We start from the raw sequence: 19583 nt of genomic DNA on the forward strand, positions 1-19583 counted from the left end.
CAAAAAAAACTCACCAATAAGAGGGGGATAAACAAACTGGTACTTAAATGGAAAACCTTTTATAATCTTGTGAGTTCAGTTTTAAAAAATTATAAAAAACCCACCTCAACCTTTAACTGGTAATCCAGTACGCCTGTTGAAACAGTTCCAGTGCATCGTTGATCAGACAGTGTCGTGCCTCGGGTTGCAAAAAAAAAAATCACCTGGTTTTCAAGAAGAGAAAAAAACACTTCCTAAAAGCAAGGAGTGAATAAAGAGGAATCCTCCAACCAGGATTTATTGACACCGTCGTCGTGGAAACCATCCCTGAGTGAGTGAAGCTAAAAAAGGTAGAGGTGGCCCTCAGATCAGATCTTAAACCAATTAGGGGGTGGAAAGAGGTGGCCCTCAGATCAGATCTTAAACCATTAGGGGGTGGAAAGAGGTGGCCCTCAGATCAGATCTTAAACCATTAGGGGGTGGAAAGAGGTGGCCTTCAGATCAGATCTTAAACCATTAGGGGGTGGAAAGAGGTGGCCCTCAGATCAGATCTTAAACCATTAGGGAGTGGAAAGAGGTGGCCCTCAGATCAGATCTTAAACCATTAGGGGGTGGAAAGAGGTGGCCCTCAGATCAGATCTTAAACCATTAGGGGGTGGAAAGAGGTGGCCCTCAGATCAGATCTTAAACCATTAGGGGGTGGAAAGAGGTGGCCCTCAGATCAGATCTTAAACCATTAGGGGGTGGAAAGAGGTGGCCCTCAGATCAGATCTTAAACCATTAGGGGGTGGAAAGAGGTGGCCCTCAGGTCAGATCTTAAACCATTAGGGGGTGGAAAGAGGTGGCCCTCAGGTCAGATCTTAAACCATTAGGGGGTGGAAAGAGGTGGCCCTCAGGTCAGATCTTAAACCATTAGGGGGTGGAAAGAGGTGGCCCTCAGGTCAGATCTTAAACCATTAGGGGGTGGAAAGAGGTGGCCCTCAGATCAGATCTTAAACCATTAGGGGGTGGAAAGAGGTGGCCCTCAGATCAGATCTTAAACCATTAGGGGGTGGAAAGATATGTCTCAATCAGACCATTCAGCATATGAACAGGGCTTGTGTGGTCAGCTGCAACAAACAAAAACAAAACAACAAAAAAAATCAGGTTGCAAAATTTCACAAAATTCCCTGGTTTTCCCAAATCCCGGTTGGCAGATTCCCACAATCAGGAAGGAATATGCAGGCAATCCAGGGACCCTCCAACCAGGATTTCTGGGAATTTATTGAGCGTTCCCAAAAAACGTGCAACCAACCATAGTTCAGCATATGAATTGAGGAAATTGGTTATTTAATATCTGACCCTGTGTCAGTGGTGAGGGGTCAACATCTACCACCGAGGCTCAACATATGAGCACGGGGTTGTGTATGCTCCGCCACAGTCTAATGATCTGCCGCGGGCTCCGCCGGTGCACCAGCAGCAGATCCTTATGGACGCACGGGTTCTCCCGGTCCTGCTCACGAATGTCAAACGTCTGGAAGCCATCGTGTGCCTCTGGAAGTATCCCCAGTGCGTTGAAGCACATCCCAGAGTAAACGTCGTCAATGGGGTAGAAAGGGAGGAACTTGGAGACGCCGTAAAGCGGTCGGATCAACGACCCCGAGAAGAGGTAGCCTCCTCCCCCGGCGTACGCAGGGTAAGGCCCGTCGTAGAAGGTCGGGGGGATGTAGTACTTGCTCTTAGAGTCGCGGAGGGGACTAGCAGTGGAGATGATCTGGCCCAGGTAGAGCGTTGAGTTCTTGTTAGGCTCCAGGGACTGCAGGTAGCCCAGTATGGCCTCCGTGTTGGCGAAGACGTCGTCGTCCCCTTTAAAGACAAAGGAGACTTTAGGACAGCGGCTCAGGACCCACCTGTAGAACACCTGCTCCTTTAGCGTGAGGTTGAAGAACGAGTCGTGGAAGTCCCATTGGAGGAGGTCGCCGTGGTGACGCGCCTCAAGCACCAGTAGCTGGCTCAGGTCGGGCTCGTCCAATGACGAGGATCCCAGCAGGAACACTGTACGAACTCTGACCCCTCCTCCATACAGCGCTTCTCGCCCCCACGTCTCCCGTACCGCCTGTCTCTGCTCAAAGTTCCTCGGGGTCGACTTGATGGCGAGGAGGAGGAAGGTTTCGCCGTCTTCCGAGGTGCACTTCTCTGGTTGGTCAATCAGGATAGGAGGGTTTCTACACTCCATCCCAAGCAGGAAGTCCTGGTGGAGTTCTGGATAGGAAGTAAAGTCATGAATGTTTGTCCGCAGCTGCTCGGAGTCGTGTCGGCAATGGGACCAGTCCAGTGCCTCCGGTCTTGTTGAGTTCCCCCCCTTGTCCAGTCGTCTGATGCCAGAGTAAAAAACACGGTTCCAATAGGCTGTGTTCTGAGGTATAGCCTTCTTGAGGGCAGCAAAGACAGCAGATTGGTGGAGATCAGGAGTAGGTGTAACAGTGACCTGAATAGGGACACTTTTTGTACTGTCCTTGGTAAGGGTCAGTCTGAGGTAATTTGGGACCGGCTTGGTGGACAGTGTTTCAAAGCTGATCTCGGACCTGGGGTTGGCTGAGACTTCCAGTAGAGCTCTGTGTCTGTGGGCCAGATGGAGGTTGAGTGAGGAGTACAAGAAGATGAGGCAGAGGCTGCACAGGAAGGCCATGACGACGAGGGCCTTGATACGTCTCATCCTCTGGGTCCTGGATGGGGTTCACCTGCAGTACAGCATGGGAGTGGGAGGGTTCTAGAATGAGGCAGGATTCTAGAATGGAGGCAGGGTTCTAGGAATAGAACCATCCAGATATTCCAGACAATCCTGTTTGTGATCCTTCAGTTTGATTCTTCAGCGCCTGTTGTCTTGTGTTTGCCTGGTGACGAGAAAGAAAACAATCTTTTAAAAGTCAGTGTTCATTTTGTCTAGTTGTAAAGGCACTTGTCTTTCACAGCTTAGTAAAGAATCCAAACTATCTGCCATCAAATTGTCTTTTAAGTCTTCTATCCCTCTGTTTGGCTATAGGCTAGTCTCAGTACGATGTCCCGAAGCCTTAGCTTGCTACAATGACTTCTGTCAAAGGGCAAGTGGTGGACACAAAGGAAAACTAAACGAGTTGGCTGATTTGCAGAAACTAAAAGTCGAGCAGGAAGTAGTCAAATGGAGCAGTCAAATGGAGAGTGTAGAGGTTTTCCTGTGGTTTATACTGTGGTCTAAATGTGTCACGAGAGAAAGAACAACTGCTGTGTGCTGATAAAGACTAAAAACAAATCCAACATAACCCAGAAACAGTGTTGAACATGAGGATAATAGATGAGGTCTAAGATGAGGCTTGTCAATTCCGGAGTAATACTTTAACTGAAATAGGTGGGAGATCAAACTGGACAGGGAAGTAGAATTGTACCAATACAATGTTATTTGTGTAGGAGATTCCAATTCCATTTCAAAATGTAACCAGCAAGCTACACTGGAGAGAGGGCAACATGTACAGTGTATTCAGGCCACACTGGACAGGCCACTGGAGAGAGGGCAACATGTACAGTGTATTCAGGCTACACTGGAGAGAGGGCAACATGTACAGTGTATTCAGGCTACACTGGAGAGAGGGCAACATGTACAGTGTATTCAGGCCACACTGGACAGGCCACTGGAGAGAGGGCAACATGTACAGTGTATTCAGGCTACACTGGAGAGAGGGCAACATGTACAGTGTATTCAGGCCACACTGGAGAGAGGGCAACATGTACAGTGTATTCAGGCTACACTGGAGAGAGGGCAACATGTACAGTGTATTCAGGCCACACTGGACAGGCCACTGGAGAGAGGGCAACATGTACAGTGTATTCAGGCTACACTGGAGAGAGGGCAACATGTACAGTGTATTCAGGCCACACTGGAGAGAGGGCAACATGTACAGTGTATTCAGGCTACACTGGAGAGAGGGCAACATGTACAGTGTATTCAGGCTACACTGGAGAGAGGGCAACATGTACAGTGTATTCAGGCCACAATGGAGAGAGGGCAACATGTACAGTGTATTCAGGCCACAATGGAGAGAGGGCAACATGTACAGTGTATTCAGGCCACACTAGACAGGCCACTGGAGAGAGGGCAACATGTACAGTGTATTCAGGCCACACTGGAGAGAGGGCAACATGTACAGTGTATTCAGGCCACACTGGAGAGAGGGCAACATGTACAGTGTATTCAGGCCACACTGGAGAGAGGGCAACATGTACAGTGTATTCAGGCCACACTGGAGAGAGGGCAACATGTACAGTGTATTCAGGCCACTGGAGAGAGGGCAACATGTACAGTGTATTCAGGCCACACTGGACAGGCCACTGGAGAGAGGGCAACATGTACAGTGTATTCAGGCCACACTGGAGAGAGGGCAACATGTACAGTGTATTCAGGCCACACTAGACAGGCCACTGGAGAGAGGGCAACATGTACAGTGTATTCAGGCCACACTGGAGAGAGGGCAACATGTACAGTGTATTCAGGCCACACTGGAGAGAGGGCAACATGTACAGTGTATTCAGGCCACACTGGAGAGAGGGCAACATGTACAGTGTATTCAGGCCACTGGAGAGAGGGCAACATGTACAGTGTATTCAGGCCACACTGGACAGGCCACTGGAGAGAGGGCAACATGTACAGTGTATTCAGGCCACACTGGAGAGAGGGCAACATGTACAGTGTATTCAGGCCACACTAGACAGGCCACTGGAGAGAGGGCAACATGTACAGTGTATTCAGGCCACACTGGAGAGAGGGCAACATGTACAGTGTATTCAGGCCACACTGGAGAGAGGGCAACATGTACAGTGTATTCAGGCCACACTGGAGAGAGGGCAACATGTACAGTGTATTCAGGCCACACTGGAGAGAGGGCAACATGTACAGTGTATTCAGGCCACACTGGAGAGAGGGCAACATGTACAGTGTATTCAGGCCACACTGGAGAGAGGGCAACATGTACAGTGTATTCAGGCCACACTGGAGAGAGGGCAACATGTACAGTGTATTCAGACCACACTGGAGAGAGGGCAACATGTACAGTGTATTCAGGCCACACTGGACAGGCCACTGGAAAGAGGGCAACATGTACAGTGTATTCAGGCCACACTGGAGAGGGCAACATGTACAGTGTATTCAGGCCCCTTCCCTTTGCCACATTACAGCATTAATTTCTAAAATGTATACACTATCATTAAATTGACAAAATACCCTGTTGGGTTCTGAGAATGTAATATACTGTAACGACCCTGGGTATATAATACTTTACATACATATTCATGTCACTGAGGGAGAGGGAGTAATGTACAGTTGGAGTCGGAAGTTTAAATACACCTTAGCCAAATACATTTAAACTCAGACATTTAGTCCTAGTTAAAATTCCCCGTCTTAAGCCAGTTAGGATGACCACTTGATTGTAAAAATGTGAAATGTCAGAATAATATTAGAGTGAATGATTTCTTTTAGCTTTTATTTCTTTCGTCACATTCCCAGTGGGTCAGAAGTTTACACACACTCAAATAGTATTTGGTAGCATAGCCTTTAAATTGTTTAACTTGGGTCAAACATTCTGGGTAGCCTTCCACAAGCTTCCCACAATATGTTGGGTGAATTTTGGCCCATTCCTCCTGACAGAGCTGGTGTAACTGAGTCAGGTTTGTAGGCCTCCTTGCTCCCACACGCATTTTCAGTTCTGCCCACAAATGTTCTATAGGATTGAGGTAGTGAAGTCCACCAGTCCCTCCTGCAGCAAAGCACCCCCACAACATGATGCTGCCTCCCCCGTGCTTCGCGGTTGGGATGGTGTTCTTCAGCTTGCAAGCCTCCCCCTTTTTCCTTCAAACATAACGATGGTCATTATGGCCAAACAGTTCTATTTTTGTTCCATCAGACCAGAGGACATTTCTCCAAAAATACAATCTTTGTCCCCATGTGCAGTTGCAAACCGTAGTCTGGATTTTTAATGGCGGTTTTGGAGCAGTGGCTTCTTCCTTGCTGAAGCGGCCTTTCAGGTTATGTCGATATAGGACTTGTTTTACTGTGGATATAGATACTTTTGTACCCGTTTCCTCCAGCATCTTCACAAGGTCCTTTGCTGTTGTTCTGGGATTGAGTTGCACTTTTCACAACAAAGTACGTTCATCTCTAGGAGACAGAACACGTCTCCTTCCTGAGCGGTATGACGGCTGCGTGGTCCCATGGTGTTTATACTTGAGTACTATTGTTTGTACAGATGAACGTGGTACCTTCAGGCGTTTGGAAATTGTTTCCAAGGATGAACCAGATGTGTGGAGGTCTACAATTAATTTTCTGAGGTCTTGGCTGATTCCCAATGATGTCAAGCAAAGAGGCACTGAGTTTGAAGGTAGGCCTTGAAATACATCCACAGATACACTTCCAATTGACTCAAATTATGTCAATTAGCCTATAATTTTCTCTAATTTTGTAAGCTTAAAAAAAAAAAAAAAAGTACAGTCAACTTAGTGAATTTAAACTTCTGGAATTGTGATACAGTGAATTATAAGTGAAATAATCTGTCTGTAAACAATTGTTGGAAAAATTACTTGTGTCATGCACAAAGTAGATGTCCTAACCGACTTGCCAAAACTATAGTTTGTTAACAAGACATTTGTGGAGTGGTTGAAAAAACGAGTTTTAATGACTCCAACCTAAGTGTATGTAAACGAGTTTTAATGACTCCAACCCAAGTGTATGTAAACTAGTTTTAATGGCTCCAACCTAAGTGTATGTAAACTTCAGACTTCAACTGTACACAATACATTTACATTATGTCAGGATATTTTATTGTTAAACCATCAGGGATCCTCTGGGAGGAGAAGAGACAGTCTGGTACCAGTCACCATGACAGCCGTGAGTTGGGGAGGAATGAGCACTTTGGGGTGAGAGGTCAGGTCAGATGAAGCGAGGAAGAACAGATATCACTAAGGGTATGTCTAGCAACAGAGATGCATTGGCTGTTCAGATGTGTAGGAGGAGACTCAGCATAGGAGAAAGGGTTAAATATCAGTGCGTGTGTGAATGTGGTCTTTTTCGATTCAGCTGCTCGATCCTTCGGTAATAGTAAACGTTTAAGCGTTGAGTTCTTACTCTAATAATTAAAACCTATCAAGCCCATAATGACAAAAGCAAAAACAGGTTTTCAGAAATGTATTCAGACCAACTTTGCTATGAGCTCAGGTTCATCCTGTTTCCATTGATCATCTTTGAGATGTTTCTACAACTTTGATTGGAGTCCACCTGTGGTAAATTCAATTGATTGGAAAGGCACAGACCATATAAAAAGGTTCCACATGTCAGAGAAGAAAAACAACCCATGAGGTGGAAGGAATAGTCCGTAGAGCTCCGAGACAGGATTGCGTCGAGGCACAGATCTTGGGAATGGGACAAAAACATTTCTGCAGCATTGAAGGTCCCCAAGATCTGACACTCGTGGTAGGGCTTGCAAATCATTACAGACTACAAATGGAAGCACAGCTGAAAGCTGCTCAGTGACGTGAGACTACCAGACGAGCTAAACTACTTCTATGCTTGCTTCGAGGCAAATAACACTGAAACATGCATGAGAGCACCAGCTGTTCTGGAAGACTGATCACGCTCTCCGCGGCAGATGTGAGTACGACCTTTAAACAGGTCAACATTCACAAGGCCGCAGGGCCAGACGGATTACCAGGACGTGTACTGCGAGCATGCGCTGACCAAATGGCAAGTGTCTTCACTAACATTTTCAACCTCTGAGACTAATACCAACATGTTTTAAGCAGACCACCATAGTGCCTGTGACCAAGAACACTAAGGTAACCTGCCTAATTGACTACCGACCCGTAGCACTCATGTCCGTAGCCATGAAGCGCTTCGAAAAGCTATTCATGGCTCACATCAACACTATCATCCCAGAAACCCTGGACCCACTCCAATTTGCATACCGCCCAAACAGATCCACAGATGATGCAATCTCTATTTCACTCCACACTGCCCTTTCCCAGCTGGACAAAAGGAACACCTATGTGAGAATGCTATTCATCGACTACAGCTCAGAGTTCAACACCAGTGCCCTCAAAGCTCATCAATAAGCTAAGGACCCTGGGACTAAACACACCCCTCTGCAACTGGTTCCTGGACTTTGATGGGCCGCCCTCAGGTGGTAAGGGTAGGCAACAACACATCCGCCACGCTGATCCCCAACACAGGGGCCCCTCAAGGGTGCGTGCTCAGTCCCCTCCTGTGCTCTCTGTTCACTCATGACTGCACGGCCAGGCACGACTCCAACACCATCATTAAGTTTGCCGATGACAATGGAAGGCCTGATCACCGACAATGACGAGACAGCCTATATGGAGGTCAGAGACCTGGTCGTGTGGTGCCAGGACAACAACCTATCCCTCAACGTGATCAAGACAAAGGAGATGATTGTGGACTACAGGAAAAAGACGACCGAGCACGCCCCCATTCTCATCGACGGGGCTGCAGTAGAGTAGGTTGAGAGCTTCAAGTTCCTTGGTGTCCACATCACCAACAAACTAACATGGTCCAAGCACACCAAGACAGTCGTGGAGAGGGCACGGCAAAACCTATTCGCCCTCAGGAGACTGGAAAGATAACTCTACCTACATGTACATATTACCTCAACTAATCGTTGCCCTCTCTATAGAGAGGGGTACCGGTACATAGTCTCGCAATTGTTCTCTCTGCTGCTCTTTAATTACTTGTTACTTTTATTTCTTATTCATATTTTTTCAAACTGCATCGTTGGTTAGGGGCTCGTAAGTAAGCATTAAACTTAAAGGTCTACTACACCCGTTGTATTCGGCACATGTGATGAATACAATTTGAACACAGTGGCCTCCATCATTCTTAAATGGAAGAAGTATGGAACCACCAAGACTCCTCCCAGAGCTGGCCACCCGGCCAAACTGAGCAATCAGAGGAGAAGGGACTTGAACCTGATGGTCACTCTGACAGAGAGCCAGAGTTCCTCTGTGGAGATGGGAGAGCGTTCCAGAAGGACAGCCATCTCTGCAGCACTCCACCAAATCAGGCCCTTATAGTAGAGGGGCCAGATGGAAGCCACTCCTCAGTAAAAGGCACATAACAGCCCGCTTGGAGTTTGCCAAAAGGCACCTAAAGACCATAAGAAACAATACTTTTTGGTCTGAATGCCACACCTAGAGGAAACCTGGCACCATCCCAATTGTGTAGCATGGAGGTGGCAGCATCATGTTTTTCAGCAGCAGGGACTAGGAGACTAGTTGGGATCGAGGGAAAGATGAATGGAGCAAAGTACAGAGAGATCCTTGATGAAAACGTGCTCCAGAGCGCTCAGGACCTCAGACTGAGGTGAATGTTCACCTTCCAACAGGACAACGACCCTAAGCACACAGCCTAGACAACGCAGGAGTGGCTTCGGGACAAGTCTCTAAATGTCTTGATTGGCCCAGCCAGAGCCCGGACTTGAATCCAATCAAACATCTCTAGAGAGACCTAAAAAATAGCTGTGCAGCGACACTCCCCATCCAACCTGACAGAGCTTGAGAGGATCTGCAGAGAATAATGGGAGAAACTCCCCAAATACAGGTGTTCCAAGTTTGTAGCGTCATACCCAAGAAGACTTGAGGCTGTAATCGCTGCCAAAGGTGCTTCAACAAAGTACTGAGTAAAGGGTCTGAATACTTATGTAAATATGATATTAAAAAAAAAATGCTTTGTCATTATGAGGTATTGTGTGTAGATTGATGAGGGGAGAAAAACAATTTAATAAATTTTAGATTAAGACTAACATAAAATGTGGAAAAAGTAAAGGATCTGAATACTTTTCAAAATACACTGTAAATGTCAAGAACGTATTCATGTAATTAAAAAGGTGGTTGAACAGTTGGAATATCTAGAGAGGACTGCACCTTGTGTGCTCTACACTCACCTCACCTGTGATTCATTAGGAACTCCTACAGGCAGAGTAATCAACAGTTCTCATTCCTGAGGGGCCCGCTAGAGTCAACACCTAGAGAACAGAGGCTTTTCCATCCTACACGGCACCCTATTCCCTACATGAATGCACTACATGGCACCCTGTTCCCTACACGGCACCCTATTTAATACACTACTTTTGACCAGGGTTTGGGACACAACCAGGACCTTGTGTTTGTTATTGTGAGAGAGGAGAAGGAGGGAGAGGAGGAGGAGGGAGAGGAGAAGGAGGGAGAGGAGAAGGAGGGAGAGGAGAAGGAGGGAGAGGAGAAGGAGGGAGGGGTAGTGTTTGTTATTGTGAGAGAGGAGAAGGAGGGAGAGGAGGGAGGAGGGGGGGGAGAAGATAAGGAGGGAGGGGGGGGGTAGTGTATTGTTATTGTGAGAGAGGAGAAGAGGGAGAGGAGGGAGGAGTAATACCTTGACTGTTGTTAAGGAAAAGGCACCATCCACTTGCCCAGATTAAAAAGATTGAAATGGAAAATGTGGATTATAATAGTTGTACAGCATCCATATAAGATTAAAAATAACTAACCCACCGCCAGGCAGATGTATAACGACACGGATCAAACTAACTCACTGCCAACACAGATACAACAGGTGCCACTGCCAACACAGATACAACAGGTGCCACTGCCAACACAGACACAACAGGTGCCACTGCCAGGCAGATATATAACGACACAGATCAAACTAACTCACTGCCAACACAGATACAACAGGTGCCACTGCCAACACAGATACAACAGATACAACAGGTGCCACCTCCAACACAGATACAACAGATACAACAGGTGCCACCTCCAACACAGATACAACAGCTGCCACTGCCAACACAGATACAACAGATACAACAGGTACCACTGCCAACACAGATACAACAGCTGCCACTGCCAACACAGATACAACAGGTGCCACTGCCAACACAGATACAACAGATACAACAGGTACCACTGCCAGGCAGAGTGAGACGTGGGAAAGGTCGCCTGACCAACGAATCAATTTGTAGGTAAAGCAGTTACAAGGTAAGAGTCTTATGGGCGAGGGGACGGTCTAAAGTTATACTGTTACACTTAGTCATGTGGTTGGGTTAATCATTTAACAACAAATATTATTTCCAAGGGGAGTACCGAAATAAAATAGCTGCATTGCACCAATCAAAGCCCTACCGACAATAACCTCGTTTAAATGTGTCAAAAGTTGGCTAATGACCTAACAGTGAAACAATGGTTCATGTCTACATCTCTGTACATGTAGCTGTGTAAACTAGGGACCCGTGCACTGAAATAAGTGACTCTCGGTGACGTTTCTAAAAGAAAAGTATATTGGACTGTGAATAATAATGTCAGTTTGCCCGAGCGACCAATCGTAGACGAATCCGTCTTTGTAACCTCGAATTAAATGTGTTAGAATTAAAATAATTATATGGGGGGTAGATGGATTGAAATTGTTTAGTAGCTCCAACTTCATTATAATGATGTTTCTGGCGATGAATGTGTTTAGTCATAGTTCAAATGCAATATTTTTATAACATAATTAGTATACAACGGTTACAATTCACAGAAAGGTGGGGGGGAAAAAAAACGTTACTTACGGTACGTGAACTTTTCCTCCAGTTCCTTCCTTTTCAGTGTCGGCTGATGAATCAGACGATCATGTCCCTACGGTGTCAAAAACGTTTTGTAGGCTGCATGTGATCAACCGCAGGACTGATAAGCAAAAAAGACTTCCCATAATTATCTCAAGGAGTGGCAACAGCATATTTTCCGGCAAGCTCACACAGGCACAGGAGCTGCGACCAGCCCATGGAGAATGATAGAGGCCTCTAGTGGCCTAAAAGCTATTTTGCCATGGGCACTGCCATTGAGGGCTTTCACCATGCTGCAGCCATTTTAAAGTAGTCAAGTTGGTGGGAATTCCTATGTGTTGTAGTCTCAATGGCGCTGCCCATGCTGTCACAGATGCTATAGCAGCACAGATGTAAATATGAGTCCTCTATCTACCTCTATGGCGCTGCCTTCTGCCTGTGTGGGATCCTACTGGGCAGGGTGGCAACATTAATTAACATGTCCAAACAACTGCCTATCACACTGAAAGAATCTCAATTGCATACTCCTCTGGTCCTCTCTCCTCCCCACCTCCTCAAAAACCATTTGAGGAACAGGTCAGAGGGGCAGACCTCTGTCTTTCTCATCCAATTGGTTGAGGAGAGAGGACTCCAGGAGTATGCAATTGAAATTCCCATATTGAATAACCAGCAATGGAGGCTGGTGGGATGAGCTATAGGAGGACAGGTGTAACAGTATAGCTTCCGTCCCTCTCCTCGACCCCCCCCCCCTACCTGGGCTCGAACCAGGGACCCTCTGCACACATCGACAACAGCCACCCTCGAAGGATCGTTACCCATCGCTCCACAAAAGCCGCGGCCCTTGCAAAGCAAGGGGAACCACTACTTCAAGGTCTCAGAGCAGGTGACGTCACCGATTGAAAAGCTATTTAGCGCGCACCACCGCTAACTAGCTAGTCATTTCACACCATTTACACAGGATCATTGTAATGGCTAAAATGTAATAAATGGAACGGGGTGGAAGGCGTGGTTTCCACATGTTTGATACGTTTCACTTAAATCCATTCCAACCATTACAATGAGGCCGTCCTCCTATAGCTCCTCCCACCAGCCCCCTCTGATATGCAGGTAGCCTACGGATACAGACTGTCCTCGACTTCCTCGATCTGCCGCTCTTGCTCTCTCACTCTCGTACATCTAAGTAGCCTATGGAATACCACTGGTGTGAGTCTTAATACCCATAAAACCTAGCGGTAAAAAGAGGGAAATGATTCCGTCCATTTTTCCCATAGGGGGTTTTTAGAAACACTTAAAATACGGGGCTGTGTTTTGTGACGTATCCTGGAATGTTGTTCTGATAACCTTGTACATTTCTCTCGGAAATGGGGATTGGAAATCATTTACGTTTGACCGCTAGGTGTTATGGGTATTATGACACCTCCACTGGGGGTCTCTATTACATTTGCACAAATAAATTGCAGAGGGGGACGTTTTTTATTATTATTTTAATTTCACCTTTATTTAACCAGGTAGGCTAGTTGAGAACACCTTTATTTAACCAGGTAGGCCAGTTGAGAACACCTTTATTTAACCAGGTAGGCCAGTTGAGAACACCTTTATTTAACCAGGTAGGGTAGTTGAGAACACCTTTATTTAACCAGGTAGGCAAGTTGAGAACACCTTTATTTAACCAGGTAGGCTAGTTGAGAACACCTTTATTTAACCAGGTAGGGTAGTTGAGAACACCTTTATTTAACCAGGTAGGGTAGTTGAGAACACCTTTATTTAACCAGGTAGGCCAGTTGAGAACACCTTTATTTAACCAGGTAGGCCAGTTGAGAACACCTTTATTTAACCAGGTAGGCCAGTTGAGAACACCTTTATTTAACCAGGTAGGCTAGTTGAGAACACCTTTATTTAACCAGGTAGGCTAGTTGAGAACACCTTTATTTAACCAGGTAGGGTAGTTGAGAACACCTTTATTTAACCTGGTAGGGTAGTTGAGAACACCTTTATTTAACCAGGTAGGCTAGTTGAGAACACCTTTATTTAACCTGGTAGGCCAGTTGAGAACACCTTTATTTAACCTGGTAGGCTAGTTGAGAACACCTTTATTTAACCAGGTAGGCTAGTTGAGAACACCTTTATTTAACCTGGTAGGGTAGTTGAGAACACCTTTATTTAACCAGGTAGGGTAGTTGAGAACACCTTTATTTAACCTGGTAGGCTAGTTGAGAACACCTTTATTTAACCTGGTAGGCTAGTTGAGAACACCTTTATTTAACCTGGTAGGCTAGTTGAGAACACCTTTATTTAACCTGGTAGGGTAGTTGAGAACACCTTTATTTAACCAGGTAGACTAGTTGAGAACACCTTTATTTAACCAGGTAGGCTAGTTGAGAACACCTTTATTTAACCTGGTAGGGTAGTTGAGAACACCTTTATTTAACCAGGTAGACTAGTTGAGAACACCTTTATTTAACCAGGTAGGCTAGTTGAGAACACCTTTATTTAACCTGGTAGGCTAGTTGAGAACACCTTTATTTAACCTGGTAGGCTAGTTGAGAACACCTTTATTTAACCAGGTAGGCTAGTTGAGAACACCTTTATTTAACCTGGTAGGCTAGTTGAGAACACCTTTATTTAACCTGGTAGGCTAGTTGAGAACACCTTTATTTAACCTGGTAGGCTAGTTGAGAACACCTTTATTTAACCTGGTAGGGTAGTTGAGAACACCTTTATTTAACCTGGTAGGGTAGTTGAGAACACCTTTATTTAACCTGGTAGGGTAGTTGAGAACACCTTTATTTAACCTGGTAGGGTAGTTGAGAACACCTTTATTTAACCTGGTAGGGTAGTTGAGAACACCTTTATTTAACCTGGTAGGGTAGTTGAGAACACCTTTATTTAACCTGGTAGGGTAGTTGAGAACACCTTTATTTAACCTGGTAGGCCAGTTGAGAACACCTTTATTAAACCAGGTAGGCTAGTGGAGAACACCTTAATTTAACCAGGTAGGCTAGTTGAGAACACCTTTATTTAACCAGGTAGGCCAGTTGAGAACACCTTTATTTAACCAGGTAGGCTAGTTGAGAACAAGTTCTCATTTGCAACTGCGACCTAGCCAAGATAAAGCAAAGTAGTGTGACACAATACAACGACACAGAGTTACACATGGGATAAAACAAACATACAGTCAATAATACAGTAGAAAAAGTCTATATACAGTGTGTGCAAATGAGGTAAGATAAGAGAGGTAAGGCAATTAATAGGCCATGGTGGCGAAGTAATTACAATATAGCAAATAAACACTGGAATGGTAGATGTGCAGAGGATGAATGTGCAAGTTGAGATACTGGGGTGCAAATGAGCAAGATAAATAAATAAATAAATAAATACAGTATGGGGATGAGGTAGATTGGATGGGCAATTTACAGATGAGCTATGTGCAGGTGCAGTGATCTGTGAGCTGCTCTGACAGCTGGTGCTTAAAGCCAGTGAGACACAGACCCGTAGCACTCATGTCCGTAGCCATGAAGTGCTTTGAAAGGCCGGTCATGGCTCACATCAATACCATCATCCCAGAAACCCTAGACCCACTGCAATTTGCATACCGCCCAAACAGATCCACAGATGATGCAATCTCTATTGCACTTCACACTGCCCTTTCCCACCTGGACAAAAGGAACACCTATGTGAGAATGCATGACGATAGCTCAGCGTTCAACACCATAGTGCCCTCAAAAGCTCATCACTAAGCTAAGGATCCTGGGACTAAACACCTCCCTCTGGAACTGGATCCGGGACTTCCTGACGAGCCGCCTCCAGGTGGTGAGGGTAGGTCCTCAACACTGGAGCTCCCCAGGGGTGCGTGCTCAGTCCCCTCCTGTACTCCCTGTTCACCCACGACTGCATGGCCAGGCACGAGACGAGACAACAGTGGTAGGCCTGATCACCAACAACGACGAGCCAGCCTATAGGGAGGTCAAAGACCTGGCCGGGTGGTGCCAGAATAACAACCTATCCCTCAACGTAACCAAGACTACGGAGATGATTGTGGACTACAGGAAAATGAGGACTGAGCACGCCCCCATTCTCATCGATGGGGCTGTAGTGGAGCAGGTTGAGAGCTTCAAGTTCCTTGGTGTCCACATCACAAACTAGAATGGTCTAAACACACCAAGACAGTCGTGAAGAGGGCACAACCAAGCCTATTCCCCCTCAGGAAACTAAAACGATTCGGCATGGGTCCTCAGATCCTCAAAAGGTTTTACAGCTGCAAAATCGAGAGCATCCTGGTTACATCACTGCCTGGTACGGCAATTGCTCGCAAGGCACTACAGAGGGTAGTGCGTACGGCCCAGTACATCATTGGGGCAAAGCTGCCTGCCATCCAGGACCTCTACACCAGGCGGTGTCAGAGGAAGACCCTAAAAATTGTCAAAGACCCCAGCCACAGACTGTTCTCTCTGCTACCGCACGGCAAGCGGTACCGGAGTGCCAAGTCTAGGACAAAAAGGCTTCTCAACAGTTTTTACCCCCAAGCCATAAGACTCCTGAACAGGTAATCAAATGGCTACCAGGACTATTTGCATTGTGTGCCCCCCCCAACCCCTCTTTTACACTGCTGCTACTCTCTGTTTATCATATATACATATATATATATAGTTAACTATACATTCATGTACATACTACCTCAATTGGCCTGACCAACCAGTCTACTGTATATAGCCTCACTACTGTATATAGCCTCTACTGTTTATAGCCTCTCTACTGTATATAGCCTCTACTGTATATAGCCCCTCTACTGTATATAGCCTCTACTGTTTATAGCCTCTACTGTATATAGCCTCTACTGTATATAGCCCCTCTACTGTATATAGCCTCTACTGTTTATAGCCTCTCTACTGTATATAGCCTCTCTATTGTATATAGCCTCTACTGTATATACTGTATATAGCCTCTACTGTATATAGCCTCTCTACTGTATATACTGTATATAGCCTCTACTGTATATAGCCTCTCCTGTATATAGGCTCTCTACTGTATATACTGTATATAGCCTCTCTACTGTATATAGCCTCTACTGTATATACTGTATATAGCCACTCCTGTATATAGGCTCTCTACTGTATATAGCCTCTACTGTATATACTGTATATAGCCTCTACTGTATATAGCCTCCCTACTGTATATAGCTTCTACTGTATATAGCCTCTACTGTATATATCCTCTACTGTATATAGCCTCTACTGTATATAGTCTCTACTGTATATAGCCTCTACTGTATATAGCCTCTCTATAGCCTCTCTACTGTATATAGCCTCTCTACTGTATGTAGCCCCTCTACTGTATACAGCCTCTACTGTATATAGCCTCACTACTGTATATAGCCTCTCTACTGTACTGTATATAGCCTCTCTACTGTATATAGCCTCTCTACTGTATGTAGCCCCTCTACTGTATATAGCCTCTTTACTGTATAGAGCCTCTCTACTGTACTGTATATAGCCTCTCTACTGTATGTAGCCTCTCTACTGTATATAGCCTCTACTGTATATAGCCTCTCTACTGTACTGTATATAGCTTCTCTACTGTATATAGCCTCTCTACTGTATATAGCCTCTCTACTGTATATAGCCTCTCTACTGTATATAGCCTCTCTACTGTATGTAGCCCCTCTACTGTATATAGCCTCTACTGTATATAGCCTCACTACTGTATATAGCCTCTCTACTGTACTGTATATAGCCTCTCTACTGTATATAGCCTCTCTACTGTATGTAGCCCCTCTACTGTATATAGCCTCACTACTGTATATAGCCTCTCTACTGTACTGTATATAATCTCTCTACTGTATATAGCCTCTCTACTGTATGTAGCCCCTCTACTGTATATAGCCTCTCTACTGTATAGAGCCTCTCTACTGTACTGTATATAGCCTCTCTACTGTATATAGCCTCTACTGTATATAGCCTCTCTACTGTACTGTATATAGCTTCTCTACTGTATATAGCCTCTCTACTGTATATAGCCTCTCTACTGTATATAGCCTCTCTACTGTACTGTATATAGCCTCTCCTGTATATAGCCTCTACTGTATATAGCCTCTACTGTACTGTATATAGCTTCTCTACTGTATATAGCCTCTCTACTGTATATAGCCTCTCTACTGTATATAGCCTCAATACTGTATATAGCCTCTCTACTGTATATAGCCTCTCTACTGTATATAACCTCTCTACTGTATATAACCTCTCTACTGTATATAACCTCTCTACTGTATATAGCCTCTCTACTGTATATAGCCTCTACTGTATATAGCCTCTCTACTGTATATAGCCTCTCTACTGTATATAGCCTCTCTACTGTATATAGCCTCTCTACTGTATATAGCCTCTCTACTGTCTTTTTACTGTTGTTTTATTTCTTTACCTACCTATTGTTCACCAAATACCTTTTTTGCACTTTTGGTTAGCGCCTGTAAGTAACATTTCACTGTGAGGTCTACTACACCTGTTGTATTCGGCGCACGTGACAAATAAACTTAAGATTTGATCTGCTTATTAGCCCCACCCCACAGAGGTTCCTTTGCCAACCAGAGGAGGATGTTACATGTTGTCTTGGCAACGGAACCACCTTAGGCAGGGCGGGGGCAATACGCAGCCCCACCTCAAGTAGAGACACACTCCCCCCAATTGCTAAATTGAACTATGCATAGAGAATGATAGAGGCCTCTAGTGGCCAAAAAGCATGGGCAGTGCCATTGAGGGCTTCCACCATTTTTAATGTAGTCAACTGGGTGAGACTTCCAACTTAAATTGGCTAATCCCTCCTGGTGACCCTGTTGGACATGACCCTACGATCAGCCAATCGTAAAGAAGAACATATGGAACTTCAAAAGAGAGCCTCAATGGCACTGCCCATTCTGTCACAGACTCGATAATGGCACTTCCCATTCTGTCACAGACTCGATAATGGCACAGCTACAAAGATAGAACAATTCTGTATTTACCTGATCTATTTGTTATTAATGGTTAACAATTAACAATTAATACTTAACTAATAGTAATACATTTCTGTCCTGCTTCTGTGTTTATAATGGTCTCCAATCTAGTTCCCTGCAGCTAATCTGGGCGTATGGTCACCAGAGATGTCTTGAGCCGACAAAATTAGTTAAAGACTGCATTACATAGACAATAATGTGTTTTATTAGCGTATGGGGGGGGGGGGGGGTAGAACAATCCCTCATGGTCTCTAAATTGCCCTTGCATCTGGGAAACTAAGCCAGGGTGGGGTTAAGACAACCCAGGACAAGGATAGGATGAACCCAGAGTGGCTTATGATGCTCCTTGGTCTGCATGAGGGGAGGGGGGGGGGCAGAATTATTGAACCAAACATTCCTGAGCATTCTTAGTGTCCACTATATAAAGAACTCTGCATTTGTGTAAAGGTTTGGTTACTCGGTCCAACACTCAAGGATGGGGGTCGACCAGCCTCATTATTGCAATAATTTATCGATTTGAAAAAAAGATGATTGTTTTGAAGAAATGACAGAGTCTCTCTCAGTATGAACCCACCCTCGTTATCCACCATCTTTATAAGCTGCATATGTTGCCTGGCTGCCCATACCCCTTGCTCCAGGCAAACACGCTACGCCACAGACATTAGCGTTGACCCGTAAGAAACTATCTAAACCCTACTGCTTACCGACCTAACTTCAAAATGGGGGTAGATACAAGCCGAGGATGCGATAGAGCAGCTGGAGAATTCAGTTTGAGTCGTCTAAACAACGTGATCATACGTTTTATTTTCCACAACAATTCTTTATTTTATTTTTTTAATTACAGAGTCACAACCGTCTCTCTCTTTATAGGTTTGAATTCATCTCGTCTGTATTGAAGAGAAAGAGACCAATGCTTATACACGGACTAAAACAATGTCTTTTAATCAAAAGCTTGTCGATCGTTACATGTCAAAATAAGTTGAAATCAATAGCTTTCCCAATTAAAAAAAAATGCTTTTTAAAGTATAGTAAGC

General features: G+C 45.1%; 1 protein-coding gene across 1 annotated transcript; it reads right to left on the minus strand.

Annotated features, from left to right (window-relative positions):
- Window positions 1-1360: 1360 nt before the first annotated feature.
- On the minus strand, window positions 1361-11788 carry LOC139383121 (UDP-GlcNAc:betaGal beta-1,3-N-acetylglucosaminyltransferase 2, like). The gene is made up of 2 exons (XM_071127441.1): window positions 11571-11788; window positions 1361-2852 (listed from the first exon to the last, which is right to left on the minus strand). Exon 2 carries the CDS (start codon window positions 2672-2674, stop codon window positions 1361-1363), a length of 1314 nt encoding a protein of 437 aa, XP_070983542.1. The 5' UTR covers window positions 2675-2852; window positions 11571-11788.
- Between the last annotated feature and the right edge of the window lie 7795 nt (window positions 11789-19583).

The sequence above is a fragment of the Oncorhynchus clarkii genome, chromosome 24 (genome assembly GCF_045791955.1).
Source record: "Oncorhynchus clarkii lewisi isolate Uvic-CL-2024 chromosome 24, UVic_Ocla_1.0, whole genome shotgun sequence".
NCBI classification, from domain to species: domain Eukaryota; kingdom Metazoa; phylum Chordata; class Actinopteri; order Salmoniformes; family Salmonidae; genus Oncorhynchus; species Oncorhynchus clarkii.